We start from the raw sequence: 18,487 nt of genomic DNA on the forward strand, positions 1-18,487 counted from the left end.
ACTATGGAAGAGCATTGGATTCACAAAAGAAAATAGTAGTTAGTAGTTATGAAACCTTTACAATTTCTTCCTCAAATTAGGAGACAATAACGAAAATAGGGTGAATTTTTTTTGTTATCTATTATGTGCGAATGCAGTGCGCTCCTGTACCAAACTACAATTTGACACCTACAATTTGATTTTAGAAGTTGTGTTTTAATGAGAAATGACCTGCTGTACTATAGAAAGTGTTTAACTCTTATCAGCAAGTAAGAAGTTCACTGGCCTGTTGCCCAATTCCGTCCTTCCTCCAAAATCCGTAGTGAATTGTAGATATAAGCAGCTTGAAGGACACAGATCCAGTAAATAAACAAATAAACAGAGATTGTTGTTGTAGCAAAAAGGATTTCTTGACTGTTTTATATCTGCAACTGTCTGTAATGTTGTTTGTGTAAATTCTTTCAAATAACTGCACAAAGCAGGAGGCTTTACAAACAAATGAGGGGAAAAGCGGGCGAATGAATGAAAAACGTGTGGAGTGTAAAAAGTGAATACGACAATGGGAGGGAAAACCGCGCTGCGAGGTAGCGAGCGTTGTTTTTCCAGGTCTCCTTTGTTGCCTGCAGCACTGAATCCATGACAGCATTGAGTGGAGTTACTCAAGCAGGCAGGACGGTACTGAGATGACATCAGTTCACTGGAGCAATTACAGCAATTATAACACAGAGCAGTGACTAATGAGCAGAAAAGTGGGCTGCTTTGATGCTTCCATGGTCTTTGATGGTCTGGTCTACGTGGCCAAAATGAGCTCAGCTCACATGAACATGTGACATTTTTAAACAGTATGCACATTTCTTCTCTTTTTATATTTTGAGGTTAAACAGAAAAGTTTGAAAAATATGCAGTTTTACATTACGGTTACATTACAATTTATTGAATTGACCTGCATGCAGGACGAATTATTCAAAGTAAAGAAAGGCTCAAATCTGGAAAGTTTAAGACGATGAAGTCTCTCAACTTTAACGGTTAAATGTAATAAACAAAATATGCAGCAGTGTTAAATTGTGTGTTGGTCCTACCGTGACTTTGCTCTAATACTTTTAAACATTAAACATTTGTGGGTATGGAGGCAGGCTCCTGGTTTTGAAGTTTGGCATTGGACTTGTTCTTTTGCATCCGTTTCTATGCTGGTTTTTAGAAAATTAACTTGAAATATTTTATCACTGTATTTTACTGCTTTACATTATTTCCTTGCAAAGAACGATTGGGAAGGCAAAAAGGCTTGTCCATTAAAATGACTACAGTTTGGTGCATATTAAAACTTGCATTGAAAATGCTTTTTATTCGCTTGGAGCCCTTCCAGCCAAAGTGAGGCTTGTTATGCTGTAAACTCCACCTTATCGCAGAGGTCGGGGGTTTAACATTCACCTATAGGTGGTTTCACTGAGACCGGCACGCCCTGGAAGCAAGTTATTGTTTGATTGTCTCCATAGTGGCAGAACTGGAATGTACCAACTCGCTTTCACCGGAGGGGGGGTTGGAAAAGCAGTCAGTAGTTAAAGCTTTTCTGAACCGGATGTCTCTCTCAGCTCTGATTTGCTCCTGTTGGTTTCAGCCTGAACCATTTCCTTTTAAGTGCAAAAATTGATTAATTGAGGATTATTTTTAATGCTTTCCTGTGCTATCTGAAATCTATTTTAAGCTGTGTTTTTTTTGGTCAGCCTCCTCCATACAGTAGGCGTCTGTGTCCACCCCTCTCCGGGGTAAAGTGTAACAGGCCATTCACTGACCAGTCACACAGGAGCCGAGGAGGAGTCTGCTAATCGGGTTGTCTCTCAGAGCCACCTCAAGGGACAACTGATACACACACTTTGAGAAACTCACTCTGCTGACATTAGTTGGTACTCGACAGATGCACACAGACATACTTTGCCAGTCATGTACAATGGAGTGTTTAGAGAGAGACAGGCTGTGTGCACTACGGTCATCTACTGTCCTCTGGGGAACGAACACGTCGTTAGATGTGTGGTTTCACATGTAGGCGCACACAGAGCAGGTATTGATTCTTAGATGGACTCACAGATGCACACAGCCTAAGTAGGAGCCATGGAGTTGGGGTCCCGTGGATGGTCTTAGTTGCAAAGTGGAGGATGGCACTGCTCACTGCAGCCGAGGACGAGCTGGAGTACTCCAACCAGCCAGAGGAGGATGAGGAATATGTTTGTCTACCCATTCATGAAAGCACCGTGCAGGAAGAAGAGGAGTATGTCTGTTTTCCCTCGCAAGGAAACACAGAGCAGCTGCAGCCACAGGAGGAGGAAGAACAAATTGATGAAGAGCAACAGGTTCTGTGGGAAGGTAGACGTCTTTGTAATCAGGGCATCATCATCGCTAGTCTGCGTGCGCCCGCTCGCTGAGTGTATCTGACCTTCGGCGGCGAGATTCATTTAATACTGTAATGAAGGAGTGTGTTGGATACCTGTGAATTGCGTGTGTGGACTGTGGCTTCAGCCTGCAGGTGACGTCTTTGTTAGTAAAGGTCTCAGCACAGCATGGTCCGGTTACCCGCTAGTCTGACATGTTCAAACATGGGCTTGGCCCATCATGCCAGCATGCTTTTTCAAAGTTGTTTAAGAATACACAAAGCTATCTGATGACTGTTTAGTTCTTTAGATTGTGTTTAGTCGCTTTGAAATCAACTGCTTAATTGCTTTGGGATTTATTCAGGATAGTTGAGCCACAATCCTGAATTTCTCGCAGAGAGACTGAGGTCGATGTGTTCATAAACCGAGGACCAAGCGGTATCTTGTCCTGCTGGCCGTGGGGGGTGTGAAGGGGCGTGGGGGCGCGTGGCTGTAAACTGATGTAGTTAACTGTTATGTGATGGAGACGTCTGGCTCCTTCAGACGGAGAACGGATAATGGATCATTGTTGAGCTTTAACTACATTTCAACTCAGCACTCAAACATATCTATTAATCCATAGTTGCTGATGGTTGTGGGTAGTAAAGACTTGACATTGAACTTCTTCTTTAGAAAGAAAGAAGGGGACAGATAGAGAGAGAGTGTGTCAGTCTTGAGTTACATGCTCTCCGTATAAAACGCAGAGACAACATCCAGATCACATTCCAATATTAAGTTACACCTCCTTTTACGTTACCCAGGTTACAGCGGCGTTCTGCGACATCCGTCTTGACCTTTTCTCCCACCCCGCATTCATGACCGAAGTGGCCACGGATCACAGCTGTGTTGTCCTTTTAACCTGTATGTGTGTGTGTGTGTGTCTGTCTGACAACTCTGTTTGTTTTCACAACGAGAGGTGAAGACAAATTGTCCACTGTCATTAGCAAGTTTCCAATAGTTATTTTGAGTAATGTGCACTGACCATGCCAATAAACCTGCATATTTGTCTATATAAAACGCACCACAGGTAAACCGGCTGCACCCTGGGCTATCAAGGTTTTTTTTCACATTCAGCTTATCAACATGCTTATCAACATGCGGGTGTTTTCCCCCAGTAACAATATGTGCCACAAGAAAAAAGAAGGTTATGTGTGTGGATGTTGGGTTTGCAGAATGACCCGTTAGTGCCACGAACAAATACCGAAGAGATTCGGTGCAAAAGCAAATGCCAGGATACTAACATGGAAACCTAGTAAACATTACACTCGCTAAAAGGCAGCATTTTGTTGTCGTACAAACCCGCTATCATGTGCAAAATGTATGAAAAACACATTTTAGTGCCCTTATTTAATCAAACAAAATACCTCGGTCAAGCTGCCCAGTGTCACATACTCATTTCTCCTTGTCAGCTGGAAAAGGGAAATGTAATTTAACAATATATAATCATGGACGTGAAACAGCCATCTAAGCCCTAGAGTCTAGCAGCCTGACGCTATCTGGTCGGTGAGGTATGAGCATATGGAAATGTACGGTTTGCATTGGCTAACTCTGTTTTGCATTGTAGGAGGACAGAATGCCTCTTTTACAGCCCTATTGTGTAAGATACCTGGTTTGACTGGTTTGACTTCTTAACTGGAATAAAATCAGACAGTTAAATTGCCGTATCATATTAACTTACTGTATGACACATCAGGCAATGTCGGACGTTACACCTTCTGACGGCGCAGAATCACACGCCTCCTCTCTCCAGCAGTGTTAGAAGTGACTAACAGGACTGATTACCGGTAAGAGTAAATATGCTCATACCAATAGATTACGGGCACCTGGAGCCAGGGTACATGTCCATCTACATGCAACTTCAGAAAAACTCAAACACATTATCAAATTCATTTATGAAACTTTTCTCTCTCGAGCAGCAGAGGAAATTGTTGTTTTGAACAGAAGGCCTCCAATGGAGGAGGCAGCACCAGACAGAGGCTTCCACAGTTACCTGTGATAGATTACAAGTCAATAAATAAATAATGTTGTTTGATTAAGTGACATAAAGTTCAAGCTTTGTACAAAGGAGTTGATGATGATCGTGCAGGTGTGGTTCCTCTCTGTCTTTACCCTTAACCTATGAAAAGTGGGTGTATGATGTATGTGAGAAGGTACCTCTTAAGAACTTGATAGGATTCATTCATCAACGTAGAACAGGGACGTGGATAATAGGTAAAAAAAACCTGCTGTTTATTTTTAATCTTGTTTGAGTTCATGAGCTATAGTTAAGACTCAGATGACAATAATACGTGAGAGAAATCTCACAAGATCACAAATGGAATACACAGTTCATTATTTCTTTGTCCTTTTTACTGAGTGAATTGCCTGCCTGGTTGTTTTCCTTTGGGGTTTTTGTATTGAGACCTCTGTGCGTTTCTCTTTGTGTCTGTGCAGTATTGTGTGCTGACCGAGTGGGCCAGATGACGAAGACCTACAGTGACATTGATGCCGTCACTCGACTGTTGGAGGAGGTAAGATCAAGTCAAAGCCGCTAAATTAGAAAAAACACAACGGACTACAGCACAGACTGTGACGCACTTAAGTCAAATATTCTGGTGTGCGCTGATAGTCCGAGCACACGTTTCTCCATGAAGTTCATGGCACCATGTAATAAAACCAGCTGGTGGCCTATGATATTCAAAACTGAGTGATCCACATCTGCTGCTGGGGAGAAGCTCAGTCGGCTTTCTCTGTATAACTAAAAGCTGTAAAAAATACAATGGTGAAATTGTTAAATGACCTGTGAAATTCAGCAGCCAGCCATCCAACTACCGACTAACCATGGTATCCAGAGATGTCCCACCATCACCAAACTGTTTTCACCCTGCGAGACATTGCTGTACTGACCTCTCTATCTGGGAGAAGTTAACTTCCTTTAATTGACAGTGAATTAATATTCACTATTTAGAGTTTAGTTAAACCAAGCCGAACAAAAATCGAAATTGGGTGTAGACCGAAAACATGTGAACTTGCCTTCTGCAAACATGACTTGACAGCCGGACTGATTGATTGCGCCAAGACGTGCAGAAAAACTGGAGCGCCTGTCAATCATTTGTGCGGATTGATAATGAGCTCTTAATTACAGTAGTTGAGTTGTGGGAGTGCTCGGGTGATGCTGTGGCTTTGCCCTTGTGAGAGATTTGGGCTGCTGTGAGTAATAGGAGGTTGAAGTATTAAGTGTTCTTGTTCAAACACACACGTCCTTGTCCTTTAGTAATGTGTGGACATTGTTTCTCTCTTTCATTACACCCTTTACAAACTTCTTGAGGCGTTATTGTGTACGTTTTACACATTCCACATTACTCCCAGATAACATATTTACAATGCAGTAATTTCAAAGGAATGGTTCAGCATTTTAGAAATCCCACATAATTGCTTTCTTACGGCAAAAGAAAAGATACTCTTGCATAATGTAAAGTCGGAATATGTTATGAGGGCCAGCAGCTAGTTAGCTTAGCGTAAATACTGGGGAAGGGGAAACTGCCCTGCACAGCTCCAAAGATAAGAGTCCGTCCTCTTATCCAGCTCATGGCAAGAAATTAAATGGGCGTAAAATATCCTGAAAAGAAAAATGATTTGTTTAATACCTGTTATGTTATCGAATGCGCTGTGAACACAAAAAACCCCCCCGTTCTTGTTGCAGAAAGAGCGCGACTTGGAGTTAGCAGCTCGCATCGGACAGTCACTGCTGAAGAAAAACAAAGCTCTCAGTGAGAAGAACGAGCTGCTGGAGGAGCAAGTAGAGCACATACGAGAGGAGGTGTGTGTGTGTGTGTGTGTGTGTGTGTGTGTGTGTGTGGTTCTGTATCAGATGTGACTGTTTTGGGGAAATGTCTTCAACTACTTGTTGTGCAAGTCATGGATCATCTATGACTTGCACAACATGTAATGTCCTCCTTGGGTTTGGAGGACCAGCTTCTCTTCTTTTACTTTAACATACTTATGTCTCCATGCTGCCTTCATTGTTTCCACATATAGGTGTCTCAGTTGCGTCACGACTTGTCCATGAAAGATGAGCTGTTGCAGTTCTATACCAGCGCTGCTGAGGAAAGTGAGGGGGAGTCGATCACCTCCACACCGTGAGTCTCCTTTCATTCACCGCTTCTCTCTGTTAAATAGCATTCCACACGATTTTTATAGCATAATGACAGGATGATGGGCTGACCAGCTGATTCACACGTTTCCCTCTCGTGTGCGTTCGCAGCGTGCGTCCCAGTGAGAACAATGTGTCAACTCCAATTTCTTTCCCCCTGGACTCCTTGCAGAAGAAACTCAAAGATCTGGAGGAAGAAAACAAATCATTGCGATCTGAGGTACACGCACACATTTACAAATAAGCTCCTGCAAACGCGTACAGTATTACATTTTTTTAAAGAAACCACATCTCTGCCTTTTAAAATCTTTATATTGAGTACAGTAATGATGAAATCCCATGTAATGATGCAGGGACCACAGATGCAAACAAGCTAAAGCTATAATCTGGTACAGTTCATTGAACGGTGACATTGATGTTTTAACTGTACATGGTTCCTTCTTAATGAAATAAATCATCAGATTGCTATTAGTGATAATAATTTTATTTACGTGGGACAGTGCACATTAATCAATATTGATGTCAACAACATCATCTGAGTTGATATCTGATTTTATTATTTCAATTACAATATAGTTGAAGCATGCTTTTCTGGATATCTCTATGGAAAGTTATTAATTGGGGAGATTTAATAATGACTACGGTATTGATGAGTATTGTTTTTTTTATCAGGCCAGTCATTTGGAGACAGAAACAATCTCATATGAGGAGAAGGAGCTGCAACTTGTCAATGACTGTGTTAAAGAACTACGTGAGTATTTGACTGACTGATATATTGTTCTTAATGTTGCATTTTCTCAACCACTGTGTGTGTGCCTCACAAGGCAGTAGGGCAATAGAGAGATGGGTAGTTTTTTGCAGGTAGTCACTTTTTATGTTTCCAGGTGATGCCAACGTGCAGATGTCCTCTTTGGCTGAAGAGCTCGCCAGAAAGACCGAGGACGCCTCCAGACAGCAGGAGGAGATCACACACCTCCTCTCCCAGATAGTAGACCTGCAGAAGAAAGCCAAGATGGTAGAAAACCCCCGGCAAATCTTATACTAATAATATAAAATACCAGCTCTGATGAATATGTTGGTTATTTTGATTTTGTCTCAACAATGCCCGTGTGCAACTAGACTAAACAGTGTTTTTCATATCCTATTTTGTCTTTGCTGTTTGCAGTATGCTGTGGAAAACGAGGAGCTGACTCAGCACTTGGGTGCAGCCAAAGACGCCCAGCGACAACTCACTGCTGAAGTAAGGCAATCCACGACTCGTTGACTAGCCACACTAAAAATCATTAAATGGTGATATGGTGCGGCCATTAAAAACCCATTTGAGGCCATCATATAACAATTTCAGCGATGTTGTGTGGTCCAATGTGCAAACTAGAAGGTTTTCTGGACAAAGCTGGTCAAAACCTTTTCTTTCAAGTGATTTCTTTCAATTCTGAATTTATTTTTACATTTCCTACTATATTATCACTCTCAATCTGTCTTTTCCCTTCCTCCAGTTGCAAGAGTTACAAGATAAGTATGCAGAGTGCATGGAGATGCTTCATGAGGCTCAGGAGGAGCTGAAGAACCTGAGGAATAAAACTCTACCACTCAGCACACCGAGGCGTTTCCATTCTCTGGGTCTGTTCCCAATGGTGAGCTCACTTCCACTCACCAGCCTGTCAGTAACAGAACATTTACCCGATCACGGTTGCTAAAAAATCCTTTTACCTGCTTCTCCAGGACTCTCTGGCCGCAGAAATAGAGGGCACCATGAGGAAGGAACTTCAGATGGATGATCCGGACGTAGAAGAGCAGAGGTACACACAGTTGTGAGCTTGGCCCACCCTATAATGAAAACAAGGACAACGGGTTTTCAATGATTAACTTCATGCTGTAATAGACGGTGTTTATTATATGAAGACTATCCATTCAATAAATCTCCATATATATTTGTTCGTATTTCTTCAGGCTGCAACCCAAGCGAGTGTTTCAGACAGTAAAGAACCTGAACCTGATGCGCCAGCAGCGTTCATCGCTGGCCCCGTCCCCCCTCAACATCCCGGGCTCCAATCAGACGTCATGCCTCACCTCAGGGCTCTGCAGCAGGGTGGGCACGCCGCGCTCCAACTCCATATATGGTAGTGACGCAGGAAGTGGGATCATCCTGGACAACAGGACTAGCAGTATCCTGGAGGGTCGGGACGATTGGTATGGACTGACGGATTTTTAAGATGTTCGGTTCCTTCTTTGCCATTCTGCACTGTTTAATCACCAATGGCTAAGGGGATACCACTCACCTTTTGTAGTTTTGTGTTTGTTGGTAACCCTGATGTTAGTGTGTTTGGTGCCTGGTAACTCTTCAACTTTCAGTCATTAGCTCCTTTTTTATTGTTATCTTGAACAACGAAGAGCAACTGAGAGAGAGAGAGACTGAAACCAATCAATTACAACTATGCGCCCTCTCCAGGTCAGAGGACTCCAACAAGCGGCCCCCTGGTACCCCGGGGACCCCCGGCAGCAGGGACCTGGAGGCAGCCCTGCGACGGCTGTCCCTCCGCCGCGACAACTACCTCTCAGAGAAGCGCTTCTTCGAGGATGAGAGGGAGAGAAAGCTGGCTTATTTGGCCAAAGAGGAACAGAGGGGCGAGGAGGGGAGTAGTGGGGGTCCCGGGACACCGACAGAGAGCCTGCTGTCGCTGTGTTCGCATCCCTCCCTCGGAAGCGCCTGGTCGGGGTACTCCATGTCGGCCAGATCCTACCTGCCGGATAAGCTGCAAATTGTAAAGCCGCTAGAAGGTGATTATTCCGCTCAGAGACGCAAGTCCTCACTTTCTGCACACAATGAAAAAGGGAGTCAAAGTCAGAGCGACTTGCCCAGTGAACATTCTAAGACCTCTCAACAGAATCAGAACCATAGCGTGGCACAAAACGCAAATGGTGAATTTCTAAACACAAGTCAGGCCCCGATGAGCCAGACCCAATCGCAGAGCAAAGCCCTTCACAACCAGCAGCAGAATCAATATCGAATTCTTCATCACCACAGTCAGTCCAAACTCTTTCTGAGTGCCTCCCAGGATCCTGAGACCCTGCAGAGGAGCTTCAGCTTGTTGGAGCTGAGCGGCCAGCAGAGCTCGCAGCCCCACATCAGAGCTCCGCTGGCTTTAGTCCCATGCCTGCTGGGGGTGGTGGAGCAACAGGAAGGCAGTTTAAATCCCCAGCACTCTTTTTACTTCAGGCACACACGGCCACGCTGCTGGTTTGAAGTATAGAATATTAGCCAGTTTGTCTAAAAGCCAATAGCTTAACAATTTACAAATAGTTGTAGTTTTCAAAGTGGACTTATATATTTTCTTGCATTTGAGAAATTAAGATAGCACAAAAGGATATAGATATTGGATAATCTCCTGCAATGTCAGGACAATTTGAGAGCAATTACCCCAGTTTTACAGTTATCCCAAACACGCCACACAAGGTGTGCTTTCTACACGGTTATGTTGTTTGTTTTGCAGTGACTGATTAACTGTGTGGTACTTTTAAATGTCAGTTTACATTTACCTTATTTTTGATCAGAGATATTTAACTATCCAATGATTAATTATATAAGTACTGTATTGTTTGTGGAATTTGTAGAGTTTAACTGTATATTTGTCAGATATTTACTGTTATTTAGTTTGCGAATGACTAGCTAAGAGATGCTGCAGAATGCTGTTACGGTGTGTGGCCCCACCTAGTGTTCAAACCGAGTCACTGCACTCGCTGCTCAGTCTCAGTGTGTGTGGTTCATTCCAGGTCTAATGATGGTTGGTTAAGATATTAGAAAATGATCCAGAATCTTTTATTTATTTATTTTATTTATTGTTACCTATGATTATGACAAAGTACCTTTTTAGAATATCATCATCATTATAACATGTATCCTTTAAAGTCAAAAGAACAAGACATGAATTGTTCTGACAGGATTCTCATCGTAGGAGCCTTTAAAGTAGAGCAACCAATCCACAGATTACTGCGATACTATTTCATGTGCTATCCATCTCTTTCACACCTCTCTACTTCCTCTTTTATTTTCCTCATTTGTGTTTTGTCACATCTTTTTCCCTTCTTTCTGTTCAATCAGTCTGTTTTCTTTATTGATGATTCCCTTAATAAATCCTACTATTTTTTTTACCTTTCCTTTTCTCTCATCCTGTTTGTGTTAGTAGTATTAGTTTATATACTGACATCTCTCAAAATACCTTCGGGTATAACGAGAAAACAACCATTCATTGGACTGGAACTTTACTGCTGGTCAACAAGGTCATTGTAAATGCCGTACAGACCCTATTTACTGCATGAAAGTAAGCACTTATGTGGGTTTGCTGGTCTGTGTGAGTACGTGCATGTGTGACATGGATGGAGTGACTTGTGTTATATACAAGTAGTTGCTTATAATATATTTGATCATTTTTTACACATACAAACGTATGAATGAACAGATTTGTCTACTTAATACTAGAGTACTTTTTACAGACTTATCACTATGTAAGTATCGTTCTGTGGAGTAGGCCTGTGATGGAGTACAGCAGCGGTGTCTCCTCCTTAAATTTAGCACAATCTCCCTTAAAAAAGCAGTCAGGTGACTTGTGAACGGACCAATTGTATACCAACACAACAACTTTTAGATACCATTTACAGTGAGATATAAGATGTATAAGAACATCTGAAGACAGATTTGAGATGACATGAGTTTTTCTCTGACCCTTTTCTCTAGGCTCTGCCACTCTCCATGCGTGGCAGCTGTTGGCTCAGCCCCACATGGGGGCTCTGCTGGATCACCGGCCCGGTGTGGTCACAAAGGGCTTTCGCACTTTAGACCTCGAGCAGGAACAAGAAGATCACTGGCACCTGGACCAACCGGAGGAGGACGAAGTCTCCTGCGACTCATTCACTGGCTTGTCAGGAGAGAGCTCGGCTCCTGTGGATCGGCCCCGCTCTACCTCTTCTCCTGTGTGCTGCAACAAGAACAGAGACGTGGACGACAATAGCCGACTAGAAACAATGCAAGGGAACATGTGCACAGCCAGAGAAGGGATTCTTGCAAAGGATGGACATGTTGAAAAGCTACCGCTTTCCTTCTCTTGCCTCTCTCCTTCTTCTCCTCTCCCCTCGTCTTCTGAGATGAACGGGCACGTGGACCTCAAGGAGCTCCAGGACCGTATGCCTGGTGAGGGAGCACTTAGCTGAGGGTCATTGCACTGCATCCACCTACCCTCACCCCGGAGCATTGGGATAAAGGGGGGAGAGAGGGAGGGGTTGATGGGGAGGGGACTTGAAAGCATTTGCAGGACATCTCACAACCCCAAAGTGACGTCCCTTCCTGCCCGATCACGCTCATGTGCACACACCTGCACATCCACCCATCCCTCCCGGCAGGCCTTGTGCGTGCGCAGCCATCGAACCCCATCACAACAAAGTACATGTTTTTTTTGTTGATTTATTCACTTCAACTTACATGTGAAGAGTCTTCCTTCTCATTTCCCGCTTTCTTTCGGTGCCACACTTAACCCAACCCTAACCCGATCACACTTCCAATCCAATCCTTCACCTCAGCTATCCTCTTCAACAAGTCTACCGTTCCGGCAGTCACAGTAATTCACTCCTTCCAGTTCAATCCAGTTTACCACACAACCGCATGCACACAGAAATAGCAGAGCATGGGTCCGCGGCGCGGCCACGAACGTGAATATCAGGTGTTATTCATGCAGCTGTCCGAGTCACATGAACACTTGACAACCGTGGCTGGTTAATATTGGAGTTGACCTGACTTGTACGGTCACCTTCATCTACACGTGATAGGATTTTATTTATGGATTGCAGATGTAAACGGTGTTAAAGTGAGAACATTCGTTTCCTGCATACTGAAGTCAAGAACACGGGACAAAATACAAGAACCATTTAATGGCTGCATTAATATTGTAACTGACATTATAATTTTAAGGCCCTTTTCAGTTTTAGTCTGTTCCATAACATTACTACAGTGTTTTACTCAAGACGCCAAGAACATGAACACGGGGAGTAGTGCTGAGAATGTAATATCTTTTTCTACATATTCTTCCCTCAAAATCCTCACTACCAAAATTAGTTTAGAGGGGATGCATTACGGATAATCTCATTTTGATAGTAATTGTCAAAACCATTACAAAAGATATTGGCAAAATGGCATATGCATTTATAATCCTATAGTCAATTGGCCCTAAAGGGGTCCTTATAATTATAGAAATACCCATTATGCAGCACCTCATGCCACTCAAAAGACATTTTCAATACTTGTTAAATGCAAATATAATAGAAAACATAAGGCTAAATGTAAAGTTTCTTGTTTGGGAACAACAGTCAGACCATATGAAGTCTGACATTACTTCAAGCAGTAGGAGTTTGTAAATTCAAGTCGACATCTTCCAAAGCCGAAGTCTGTTAGATTCAAACTGCTTGTATGAACAGTATGAACCGGCCGTGAATGGAGCAGTCATTGAGAGCAACAAAATATAAGAAATGTTAAAATGCCTCATTCTCGTTGCCCACAGTGCACACCCCATCATTGCTTCACTTAGAAATCAGGCAGCTGATCAATGCTGGTGCTTTTTCTTGGTGCTCATTCTGTAATAATGATCTATTCTTTTCTCCACTTTGTGTGCAGTATTTTTTGCAGTGTTGCCTGGTGCCTCTTGTCACAGGACTAACAGCCTTTGCCTCTGTTCTCTTCTCCTCTCCTTTAGTCCATTTCCCAGGCAAGAGTATGTCTAACACCAGCTCTACATACACCTACACCACCTGCAGGATTCTCCACCCTTCTGATCAGCTGACCTCTGTGTCCCCAAGGTAAACATCATCAATATCAGAGTACCTTTTATTACTGATCACTTTATCGTACAATTCTGGTATTTATTTAATGTAAACATTGGAAGCCTTACGTAGGAAAGGAATGACGGCTTACCGTCGTAACAGCTGATGAAGTACAGTGTTACCCGAACAGAATCCCCACTGTTCTCTGTGAATAAACTGCTTCTCGGCCAGGGCTACTGGCTGACTTCATACTCTCTGTATCCCTGCCGTCTGATTGGCCCTGGCAGGTCATGTGATGAGGAAGATGAAGTGGAGTTGTATCATGTGGTTGTCATGGCCGGATTAGAGCACGCCCATTGAGTGTCTCCACTGGGCCTGTACATGGGTGAGGCAATGCATGGGAGTGCATTGCTAAAGACTGTGTGTAAACCACAATAACACAAGCGATTTCTCCCAAATCCCCAAATAGTCACATCACTTTAAACGTGTCCCCAACTAACCATTGAGCTTCTGATGCAGTGCTGCGACTCCAATCATCTGATCAAATCTTAACTCGGTCCAGATCTAAGCATGGATGCTCATTCTTGCCGTTGTGAAAAACGTGCGATTGGATTGGACAACGTCAAGCATGGTGTTATGTAACTTTGTTCTGGTCACATGGTCAGTTGATAACAAGAGGTCGTACACGTGGTTGGATATTTGATGCCCTGTCTGAATTCAAAGCAGCCCCAGCAATCCAATGTCAGGGAGGCAGCAGCTACGACAAGCCATTGCTGGTGCGCCCACTGTGGGTCAGGAACCAGGAGACTCCGCTAAGCCCCGGAGACAGACGGCAGCAACAAAAAACTGTTCCCAGCACTCAATGGAGGAAGATGATTGGCATCAGAGACCAAAGGTCTTCTTCGATTCAAGATGATCATGATATCCTCCATGTGTACGACCATTCTGCTCCCATGAAGCAGATAGAGGTCACGTGACCTGTCAAGTGTTTTGCTCTTATAATTGACTCTCTGTGTGATAAACTCTGTTAAATGGTGTAACTGTGTCTGTATTCCTTGAGGCACCTGGAGGGTATTGTCATTTTTAAATAAATGTGTTAGTCACTAACAGCCCGACCCTCTGACGAATAACATTTCAAACAATGAATGAGTGGTTTTACGCTGACTTAGATGAGGCCTAAATGGTCTAAATAGGAGAAAGGCTCAGTTCCTGCATGGATATGTTCACGGGCGTTTCCTAATATAGACGCTTAATTGTCCCTTAAAGCTGAGTGAAAGTGACTTGATAACTCATGTCTGCTCATTTCTGTCCCATCATCCATACTGTTCCTCATGCTCCCTCTCTGTCCACTACTTCCTCCCTCTCCGCTACACGCCCTCCCTCCGCCTCCCCCTCCTCCTCCTCCAGCTCCGCTCTAGCCTCTTGCCAGAGCAGCGCTTGCTTCGGCCCCCCTACGCCCACCTGCTCCCCTGTTCCCTTCTCTGGCTCGCCTACACCTTCCTACACCCCCTGCTGCACCCCGCGCCGCCTCTCCCTCTCCCTCTCACTAGCGGAGTCCTCCACCAACCTCAGGGACTCCACCAAGACCACCAGCACCTCATTAGGCCTGGTGCGCCTCCTGCTGGAGAACGGGATTTCTGCCTCGGTGTATGACCCTCGCAGCTGGGACCGAGGGTTGGATGCGAGCGGAGCTTCGACGCCCGCGGGAGGAGCGCAAGTTCGGAGGAGCGCCGGCGTCCCGGAGGAGACCGAACACAGGCGGCTGGTGAAGCGCCCGGACACCCTCCTCCTGCGGGCCCCCACGCCCCCGGACTCGCCTCGCTCCAAAGCCGCCGCCGCCTTCACCACCGACCACCTGCTCTTTCAGTTCAGCCCTTCCGCTGACGACCCGCCGTTCTACGACACCTTCCTCGCCTCTAAGCCGGCTCGGACGATTCTGAGGGAAGTGCTCGGGGAGGCGGAGAGGGAGCAGACGGATGACGACGGCCAAACGGAGAAGCTCAACCTGCGACTTGTGGACAAACTGAAACGCTTCCGCACCCTCTCCTCTCGCGCTGGTCCCGGGGCGCCCGGGAGCACTCTCATAGCCCCCTTTGGGACTTCCGCACTGGGGAACAGCGCACTGGGTGGGGGGCTCCCGGGGCTCAGGAGGAATCGAAGCTATCCTGCCATGGTTGGGGCCAGTATGGCTATGAAAGACCCGGGAGGCCCCCCAAGCACAGAGATGGTCATACCACATGCATCACAAACCCCACAGACACAACAAACAGTGCGCACAAGTCACACGCCGGCCTCGCACCCACCACAGACGAGACATGAACTGGAAACGGCCCATTTGGTAGAACAGAGACGCAGCAGGCCCAGAGACGGGCTGTGGTGTTTAACAAGCAATGACCAACACAGCGATGATGATGATGATGATGAAATGGGGACATAATGGGAGTTATGCATATTAGCTTGAATTAAAACACACCAAAACACGTAGGGCATTACACTTGTGCGGACGTGACAAAACAAAGACCCCAGTGACTCTACAGACGTCTTTCAGTTATCCACAGAACAGGACTCAACCAAACCAAAATGCATCGCTCATAGTCCAGACTCCAGTGGTGGCTGATAAGGTTGCACTGGTTTATGCTCCTGTGCAGTCAGACCAAACTAATGATGATGGAGTATGTTGCCCTCTGTGCCCATTGTTGTTGTATATTTCATATGCAATGTACTGTGTCATACATAGTTTAATATTAAAGGCCCAATCTGGTGGAAACACCGCAGAGCTTTCCCACGACAACGCCTCGGTTTCCTTCTCTGAAACATGCACTTTAAAAAAACAAAAACATACTGTGCTGGAACAAATTACATAAGGTGACTTTTCCTCAGATGAACTGCAACACAAAAATAATTTCTTCTAAAGTAGGCCATCATAAACACAATAGAGTTATAGATGTCTGCTAGTCCTGAAAAGGGCAGGAGCCTTCATGTAAGGGTCATATCGCTGTTTTTTTATTACTGTAATGTATTTTAATTTAAATGTTGCAACACATTCAAATACGATTACCTTTCTGACTTGTTAAAGTGCTAAATTGTCACCTTATATTTGGGCCACTGTGGTATTTTTAAGTATTCTTCGTTGCACTGGAGCTGGAGGATTTTCTTGTCACGTTCAGTGGCAACGGCCCCAGGGGTTATTTTCTATTTCATGTATGTAATATGTATTTTCCGAAGGAATCCAGATTGGGACTTTAATGTGCGATCTCACTGTGACTCACTGTTCCTATGTGCCTACTACCAGCCAACATACTGTATCTCATTGGAGTATGGGTTTGCATTTGTATTATTTGATTACTCTATCATTTTAATGCAGTAGAGGGAGTACACGAGAATAACTGTAGATTAATATATTTGCATTGGAACCTGCTGAGGTGTGGCTCCTTTGTTTTTGTCTCCTCGCGAGTTTGCGTGGAGCATTCCCTCCGCTTCTCATCCACAGGGACATGTAGCTTCTAAGGGGGGACGGAGAACAGGTCCAGCGACACCCACACACCAGTTATGACACTGACCACAGACGACGAGAGCCCGACCGGCAGAAAGCACCAGACTTGTTTTGACAGATTCGCCTTTTCTCCATATTGCCTGTGTGAAGCCGGATCAAATGCATTGCATACATGCCGACCGCATCACATTTATTTTGTAAAATTCAAACAAGCTTGTGGGTGATTATCAATATTAATCGCTATGAAATGTGTTTGTTTCTGAATGTAAAAAGGAGTAACTTGAAATATCCAAATGTTGGTTTTAAGAGCAGGAGACTGAGCTTTTATCCCAGTGTGTGGCTGAAGGAAAGGTTTTTGGCATCACTGACCCCTTTCCAGTGTCCACACAGACACTTGTACGCCCTCTGTAAATCTTACTAGGTTATATTTGAAAAGAAAGCATCACTAACCATATTATAAATATGACGTATTAAGGTAAATCCCTTGCACCCTGATGCTGATCACGTAAGAGTCGGTTTGTAGTCGGGTGCCAGCTGGTCGACTGACAGTGAATGAACGGATGAATGGCTGTGATCTGAAGTTCTTAATGATTAACGGGTTAAACCAGTTCATTATTAAAGGTCCATCGCAGATGTTTAAGTGAAGGACCTTTGCAGGTTGTATTTTTTTTTTAATTAATATTCGCACTGACATTTTGAATCATATTTCATTGAACAGGTGTTTATGGTTAAATGATAAACATTTCTCCGGCGCTTGTGGCCACACAGGAACATTTCCTAAATACATTCATGCTGCAGTTGAACATTTGGATAAGAAACTATTTTATAGTGCTTAAAATTATACCAAGTGCTAAGACTGAAGTGAGAAGTTGTGGTGTGTGTTTGTGTGTGTCATTTGAATGTAAGTTATTACAAACAGTAATCCTGCTGTAGGCCATATGTGTGTGTACAGTATGTCGTTTTATTTTCAGTTTGTTGATTCTGAGGGGGAACTATTATTACGTTGTAAATGTGTGCAACACAAATAGTCATGCTAAAGTTTTTTTAAAGAAATACTGTAACAGTAGAACACAAATACAGGGAATTACGTTGTTTATTTTCATTAAAGAGGGAAGGAAACTTTTCTGTTCAGGGACTGAAGTGTTCTATTCTACAGAACAGATTGCACCGTCAATAAATATAAATATAAATACATTACGAATGTCTTGTTTGCCTCATTCAGCATTAAATAATGAAGTCATGTAAGGAGTCAACTTAACACAATATTGATGTTTAGCTGATCTCATATTTCTGGCTCAAAGATGTAGAGGTCGACGTGGCGCAGGGGTAGAGAGGCTGCGCCGGGAACCACAAGGTTGGTGGTACGAGCCCCGGCTGCTCCATGTCCCATGTCGAAGTGTCCCTGAGCAAGACACCTGACCCCTAATTGCTCCCCGGGCAAAATGTAAAAACCATGGGTTAAAAATGCGATGGAAGTTGTTGGATTAAAGCATCAGCTAAATTACCTGAAACGTAACGTAATGTAGAAGTCTGAGAACAAGTTGTCAACCCTGATGGGGAGTCAAAATACGACTGAACAACAAGGTGAAAAAAATGTGTATCTGCCTCCAGACCCCTGCAATGGGTCCCGGCCCCTCGCATGCTCAACTTGAACGTGCAGTGCGCCGGAGTTACTGA

At 44.1% G+C, this 18,487-nt stretch overlaps 1 protein-coding gene across 10 annotated transcripts in view; it reads left to right on the forward strand.

The window, feature by feature from the left end:
• The window catches only part of trak1a (trafficking protein, kinesin binding 1a), a 36,457-nt gene extending 18,453 nt beyond the window's left edge, over positions 1–18,004 (forward strand). For 6 of the 10 annotated variants that reach the window (XM_078095329.1, XM_040165887.2, XM_078095327.1 and 3 more), the window contains 14 exons: positions 4,815–4,891; positions 6,064–6,180; positions 6,399–6,499; positions 6,625–6,733; positions 7,186–7,264; positions 7,398–7,528; positions 7,679–7,753; positions 8,010–8,147; positions 8,236–8,312; positions 8,464–8,703; positions 8,963–9,291; positions 11,246–11,698; positions 13,251–13,353; positions 14,725–18,004. In XM_078095329.1, coding sequence (XP_077951455.1) covers positions 4,841–4,891; positions 6,064–6,180; positions 6,399–6,499; positions 6,625–6,733; positions 7,186–7,264; positions 7,398–7,528; positions 7,679–7,753; positions 8,010–8,147; positions 8,236–8,312; positions 8,464–8,703; positions 8,963–9,291; positions 11,246–11,698; positions 13,251–13,353; positions 14,725–15,754 — 3,033 coding nt within the window. In that variant the 5' untranslated portion in view covers positions 4,815–4,840 and the 3' untranslated portion in view covers positions 15,755–18,004. Of the gene's footprint in view, positions 1–1,774; positions 2,338–4,814; positions 4,892–6,063; positions 6,181–6,398; positions 6,500–6,624; positions 6,734–7,185; positions 7,265–7,397; positions 7,529–7,678; positions 7,754–8,009; positions 8,148–8,235; positions 8,313–8,463; positions 8,704–8,962; positions 9,292–11,245; positions 11,699–13,250; positions 13,354–13,604; positions 14,425–14,724 lie in introns of those variants that run through there. The other 4 variants (XM_078095331.1, XM_040165886.2, XM_078095332.1 and 1 more) reach the window with 4 other exon arrangements.
• Positions 18,005–18,487: the final 483 nt, after the last annotated feature.

This window comes from Gasterosteus aculeatus, chromosome 20, assembly GCF_964276395.1.
Source record: "Gasterosteus aculeatus chromosome 20, fGasAcu3.hap1.1, whole genome shotgun sequence".
In the NCBI taxonomy this organism is placed as follows: Eukaryota; Metazoa; Chordata; class Actinopteri; order Perciformes; family Gasterosteidae; genus Gasterosteus; species Gasterosteus aculeatus.